The sequence below is a fragment of the Mytilus edulis genome, chromosome 7 (assembly GCF_963676685.1).
Source record: "Mytilus edulis chromosome 7, xbMytEdul2.2, whole genome shotgun sequence".
Classification (NCBI taxonomy): Eukaryota; Metazoa; Mollusca; class Bivalvia; order Mytilida; family Mytilidae; genus Mytilus; species Mytilus edulis.
In genome coordinates, this window is record NC_092350.1 from 73,349,220 (window position 1) to 73,356,417 (window position 7,198).

General features: G+C 31.8%; 1 protein-coding gene across 1 annotated transcript; it reads right to left on the bottom strand.

Annotated features, from left to right (window-relative positions):
* Positions 1-451: 451 nt before the first annotated feature.
* Positions 452-6,977, bottom strand: LOC139482170 (uncharacterized). The gene is made up of 2 exons (XM_071265871.1): positions 6,820-6,977; positions 452-3,237 (listed from the first exon to the last, which is right to left on the bottom strand). Exons 1-2 carry the CDS (start codon positions 6,929-6,931, stop codon positions 1,502-1,504), a joined length of 1,848 nt encoding a protein of 615 aa, XP_071121972.1. The 5' UTR covers positions 6,932-6,977; the 3' UTR covers positions 452-1,501.
* Between the last annotated feature and the right edge of the window lie 221 nt (positions 6,978-7,198).

Consider the following 7,198-nt stretch of genomic DNA (forward strand, 5'->3'; position numbering starts at 1 on the left):
ACTGATTTGCCAGCTTCAGACCTCAAACGGATTGGACGATTATGCCGTCATCGTATAAAAATAAAGCACAAAACATCCCTATATGGAGTTAAGTATCATACCATCCTACGTTATACGAGAAGAACATAAGCCGTGTCATATCAACAACTGGTTTTAGAAAAATGTGTATTCCGGGTGCACAGACTATATGAGCATGATGAGTGAATCAATATTAACACCAAATGATGCCATTTTGATGACTGGACAGCGGTATCGTAACTAAATCCCATCTTGATAAGTCTGTTTAAAGGCTTGGTTAACTTTGAGGTGAATGCCGACTATTTTTGCTTTGTAAAATAATTAACCATAGAAAATTGGATGTGAAATACCTGAACCTGTTGACTTGTGTGTACGAATGATGTACTTGTATTATATATAATATGTACATGAATGATTAAACGACGACCTGAAAAATTGTTCATCAAACTATTTATGTAACAAACATATTCATAATGAAAATGATAAGGATATATATATGGTATTTGATAGCAGAAAGAGATAAAGCATTTGAAGAACCAAGTTTAGGAGCCAATTCAGTTGCTTTAGTGCTAGATGCAAGCGATGTAATAATTGTTTTTTCCTGTTTGACATCAAATTGTATATTAAAGTGTGAAACGTTATGTTTCTTAAGAGTACGTCTGACACCGGTTCCAGTTGTTGGTATATTAGTTATTGGTAAGGAAATGATATGTGTTGGCTTCGGGTTTGAAAACGTTGACGAAAGTGTAGAGGTAATAACTGATTTTGACCGACTAACTGCAGGATTAGAGAAAAATCGAGATGCTGTATTAGAATTACCATTTCCTCCTGCAAATATAGTATTGAATTCTTCGGTAGTAGTGGCGACATTTGAATTAATACTTCTGATAGGTGTACCGTTCTTCCTTTTAGATTTTACTTCTTCGTTAGATGATTTAACATTCCAATTTACAATTGACGTTTGTGCAGTTGTGAGGTAATCTATATCACCGGAAGAATTAAAACCATCATCTAAATTGCCAGAAGAACGTAAATCCTCATTTGTAACTGATATTTTATCATTTGTAGCATTGAAAGTTGAATAGTCTGGCGTTATGTTATTTATCGAAGGAAGACTAGTCGTAGCATCCTTCCTCTGTATCTCTAACGCGCTTGAGGTTTCCAAATATTCATTTTCTCCAGGAGATGTAAAATGTTCAGATAATATACTGTGTAGTAGAGTTGATTGTTTTATTTCTGATATAGTCTTAGTTTTGTGGCTTGTTTCGAGAGTGGTAGTACCAAACTTTTCTTTATCTTTATATTTTTCAATTTCCGTTTTCTACTCCAAAAATTGAACACCTGTATCGTCTTGTGTGTGTTCAAAATTTGTTGTAAATCCCATGGATGTTTTGGTGTCTCTCAATAGTTCATTTTTCGTCCCTATAGGTGTTGTGTTACTGTTGAAAGAACTATTACTAGTGTCATCGTTCTTGTTTCTTCCTTACGTGGCGGTAAATTTGAAATTTCCCAATTTTTCAGAAGACGTAAAATGTTCGTATGGCTTATTTGGAGTAACAGTTGATTGTTTGATTTCTAATCTAGTATGAGTTTCAACGTTTGTTTCGAATGTAGTTTGCTCCAAGCTTTCTTCATATTCGGATTTTTTAATTTCAGTATTTTGCTCTAAAAATGGAATAATCGTGTTTTCTTGTGTATGTTCCAAGCTTGTTGTAACTCTTTTAGGTGTCTTGGTGTCGCTAAATAATTCAATATTCGTTCCCATTGGTGTCGTTTTACTATTGGAAGGATTATTACTAGTGTCATCGTTCTTGTTTCTTCCTAACGTGGTGGTAAATTTGAAATTACCCATTTCTCCAGGAAACGTGAAGTGTTCGTATGGTATATTTGGAAGTACAGTTGATTGTTTCATTTCCGATCTATTCAGTAGTTCGACGTTTGTTTTGAATGTAGTTTGATCAATGATTTCTTCATTGCCGGATATTTTATTTTTAGTATTTTGCTCTATAAATGAAACACTTGTTTCGTGCTGTGTGTGTTCAAAACTTGTTGTTTCTACCATGGATGGTTTGATGTTGCTCAAAAGTACATTATGCGTCCCCATGGGTGTGGTGTTGTAACTGGAAAGCATAGTCATCGTATCATCGTTCTTATTTATTACTAACGTTGCTGTAGTTTTAAAATTTCTCTTTTCTCCAGAAGACGTGACTTGTTCGGGTAATGTACTTGGTAGTAGCGATGATTTTGTTATTTCCGATTTAGTTTGAATTTCTTTGTTTATTTCGAGTGTAGTTTGCTTTAAGTTTTCTTCATTTTCGGAATTTTTTACTTTTCTTCCTTGTTCCGAAAATGGAACACTTGAATCATCTGGTGCTTCTTCAAAGTTTGTAGTAACTCCTATGGACTTCTTGGTTGGAAATTTGCTAAATGATTCCATATTCGAATATCTTGTCGTCTCAATAGGGTTGTTACTATCAGTGAAAGGCTTATTAATCGCAGCGTCGTTCGGGTTTCTTACAAACGTGTCTTTAGATTTAATACTTGTCCTTTCACCAGAAAATGTGAGAGTTTCTAATAATGTACTGGTTACTCCAAGTTTAGTCGATTCTGTCATTTTGGTTTTTGTCGTAGTTTCAATGTTTGTTGTTGGGATAGTTGGACTAACATTTTGTTCATTTTTGTTCTTTTGTTGCTTCAAATCTGTAACAGTCATATTTGGTTGTGCAACAAACGGGTCCTGAGTTGTCACGATGTTAGTTTTTCGTAACGAGTCATCCGTCGAAAAGAGCGTCGTTATCTCATTTAGTTTGTTGAAAGCATGTACATCGGTTGTTGAGATTGTGGGCTTGATATTTTTAACATTTGATGTCGACTTAAGATCAGTTTTGGACATTGTGGACCTTTCACTGATATTGTTTGTATTGTGTGGATGACTTTTGGAATACGGTGTACGAGGTGTTGATATTGTTGAATTATTATTTTCTCCTTGTTTGTCATTATTATGGTGCTGATCAGGTGCTAGTGGGATAAATACTTTGTAAGTTGAATGTGCAGTTTCTAATGAAACGTTTGGTATATTTACACTGGACAATGGTGACTCTGTCTTCCCCTTCTTTGATATTTTATATATTCCCTCCTTGAAAGTAGTAGTAGGTCGGGTTGGCATTCCATTCAGATTTGCTGTATGTGTTGTAGTAGTTTGATAAGATTTTGTGCTCACTATATAATAAAAATAATAAAATTAAGCAACTATAAATATCGTATAATATTTATTATTGAGACATGCAAATAACTAATGTGTGCCATGTGTATAAATCAGACATGACATCACGTAAATTATAGTAAGTTTATAACTGATATTAACAATACTTTGTTTATGTTATGTTTATTATAAAAACATGAAAATAATTAAACCTATATTATGTTTTTGATTAATACGTGACGATTATAATCAAGGCTCCGTGTTGAAGGCCGTACATTGACCTATAATGGTTTACTTTAAAAAAAAAATTGATATTTGGATGGAGAGTTGTCTCATTGGCACTCACATCACATCTTCCTATATCTAATTACGTTATGTTTATGACTAGGATATGATACTATTCACAATTAAGGAATGACTGTAATATTTTTTCCATCTATGAAGAAATTTATAACATAAAAAATGTGATGCACACGGAATAACGCGCGTATCGGGTTATTTAACAGTATGCACAACATTTGTTATGTTATCTCGAATAGACTGACAATATATTACAGTTATTTCTTATAATTTAATTCTAAATTCCATTTTTTAAACCGGCATAATTCATAAAAAACGTTGATGAACATGGTCACATGACACAATTGTGTTTATGATATGATAAACAAAACGACGTCAGCCAATTAGAAGACGCGTTACATCATAAACTAAATTATTATGTTATGTTCATGATTCTGGTATGACGATATTCATCGTAATGTTTTAAAATCTAAAGATATGACGGATACTTATGTTATGTTTATGATTAACACACAAATGCACTAAACTTATGTCATGTTTATGAATATCACAAAACTGTACTGACATTATGTTATCTTTATTATTAGGACATGACAAAACAAATCTCATGTAATGTTTACAATACGGACATGACAGTACCAAACTTATCTTAATTTGTTTATAATTGAAACATGACGTTACAAAATTTATGTTATTTTTTAATGATTAAACCCTTACGATACTAAACTTATGTAATGTTTACGACTAAGACATGGCTATACTAAAGGTGTGATATGTTTGTGATTTAAACATGGGGTACAAAACTTATCTTATGTTTATGATAAACACAAGAATGTACTATACAACTGTTTATGATTAAGACATGGCTATACTGAACGTGTGCTATGTTTATTATTAAGACATGGCTATACTAAACGTGTGCTAGGTTTATGATTAAGACATGGCGTTACTAAACATGTGATATGTTTATGATTAAGACATGGCTTTACTAAACGTGTGCTATGTTTATGATTAAGACATGGCGATACTAAATTTGTGCTATGTTTATGATTAAGACATGACGATACTTAATATGTTCTATGTTTATGATTTAGGCATGGCGATACCAAACTTATCTTACGTTTCTGATAAACAAAAATATGTACTAAACATATGTTTTGTTTATGATTAAGACATGACGATGCTAATATAATGGTAAATATTATACAATGTATTGTCGCAAACACAAGGTAGCTATTTGACCGCACATTGCTTTAATCATTTGTTATTTTATAACAACTGCTAAAGTAGCCAAAGAAACTGCTAGATAAAATAGTTTCCATATTGCTAAACAAATGATATATAAAATATATAGCCATCTTATTGGATTTGATTTATTTTGAAACGGCAAAAGAAATCAATTTCACATGTTCACTTTTTGATGTAACAGAAAAGTGAAATGTATTAATTTTGTGTCTTGAAAATAGTTCATAATTTTCAAAGTATTTGTTCTGCTAGCCAAAAGAAAAGTGCTGTTAGTATTTGAACGGTTATCCGGAACAATAACACTGTGAATATTTGTCCGGATACCCAAACTATCAGTGGTGGGATTTTTTTTTTAAGCTATCCACTTGAATATTGATGCATCCAGGTGTCATGATAAACCAACAATTATAATGGTTAGTGTTTTCATTATATCTTTGTGTAACAGATTATTACATGGTTATTCCGAACATTGCTTTTTTGTAAAACAAAATATCATTTAATGTTAATAACCCTCAATAGACATGCTAGAGACCAAATCACATAAATCTATTACAAACATCAAAAATATTAGCACATTGGTTTTAAAAAGAACCATTTTGTGAGAATGGCGGGAGAGGAATAAGAAGAAAAAGAACTGGGCAAACCAATAATTCTTCAAAATTTGTTTGGGATACTTAATTGAATTATTCATTTTATTTACATAGGATTCTTTCCTGATTAACGGAAGAGGAACTCAGGAGCCTGTAATTCAGTGGTTGTCGTTTGTTTATGTGTTACATATTTGTTTTTGGTCCATTTTTTTTTTTACATAAATAAGGCCGTTAGTTTTCTCGTTTGAATTGTTTTACATTGTCTTATCGGGGCATTTTATAGCTGACAATGCCGTATGGGCTTTGCTCATTGTTGAAGGCCGTACGGTGACCTATAGTTGTTAATGTCTGTGTCATTTTGGTCTTTTGTGGATAGTTGTCTCATTGGCAATCATACCACATCTTCTTTTTTATAACACAGAAAAATTGATAAATTTAGTGTTGATTATATCTTAAATACTTTATTCTATAATTACTTTTCTTTACAATACATCATTTGGAAACGATAACAAAAAGGGAGAGGTTGCAATTCAATGATAAGTTATTTCGTCTTAAGACCTAATATCTTGACAAACCCCATTTCCGATACAACAATTAAACATATTGAAAAACTTTACTTAGCCATGTATTGTTAAAGGAAACTTGCAACACGCCCAATATTGCTTAAAACATATTGATAAAAAGCTGAAACTAATTTTTAAAAACGACTGAAAATTTTTTTTTTTTTCAGTTTTTGGTTTTATAAAATTTATTAATTGAAAGCATGAACATATGATATAGTTTACCGTTATATGTAAGGACCGAACATGTAAAAAGAATAAAACTGCAAATTCGATCTCGAATGTCACGAAAGTCTAGGGACACTATATTAGGTGTTTGGTGTATTTTATATTCCCTGAATTTGATTAATATGCTGAATACATACATTGTCCCAACTTATACATGATAAATCAAAAAAAAAATGGCATTTGTAAAAAAAAAACCAATACCTTCGATCTTGTACTATCTAACTAAATAATTAAGGTTATAAAATATCATGATTTGCGGTTCTATTGTCCATGCATGTGTTGAAGAGAGAAAAATAGACAAAACTTATTTTAATTAATGTACTCAATTTAAGTTAATATGTACTCATTTTTTTAAAATTCAAACATGTTTATTCATAGTGGATTGGGAAACAAATTTTGCAACTTATAGTAATCCCTTTCCACTGTTCGGTTGCGAGTGATGCCTTGTAGCGGCATTAGCCTGTTCTTTTTCGAAATCTACAAGGGTGTCTTTAACGTGCAAGAGATATAGCTCTCTCTTAACACGGGTCAGCCATGATTTATCGTCCCCTTCCGACGGACTATCATCATTTCCTCGAGACTATACTCGCAAATTGTACTCATTTTAAGTAAATATGTACTAATTTTCAATTAATATCCTTTTAAGTATTGTACTCGTTTTAAATAATGTACTCACCAACCTCTCCTGCGCTCTGTAGGAATTTTGAGCAGACGAACAAAATGGCTACACAGTTCCATAAGTCTACAACCTGTTTGAAAATAATGATAAGAAATACGTAAAATAACATTATTGATAATAGACAGTGAAAAACTTCGTGCAATTTACGAAAATCGCTCAAGATAAAATATTATAAAGATAAAGTTTTCGAAGCGGCTTTTTAAGTTCTTTCTATTTTGTAATAATATATGATATTTAAAGGAATTTTATTATTGTGTAGAGTTTGACACTCTTCAAAATCTAAGTATTCACAAATTTCAAATCTTAAGTACTCTATGCTCAAAGCCATTGAACTACTGGCACTTCAATTCACTTGGTTAAGATCAAAAGTACCATG

Excerpts from the sequence above, each read along its gene's own strand:
- LOC139482170 (XM_071265871.1), bottom strand. The coding sequence starts at position 6,931 with ATGTTATTTTACGTATTTCTTATCATTATTTTCAAACAGGTTGTAGAC. Across the intron at positions 3,238-6,819 it reads ACAGAGCGCAGGAGAGGTTG|TGAGCACAAAATCTTATCAA; the intron begins GTGAGTACATTA and ends TTTATTATATAG.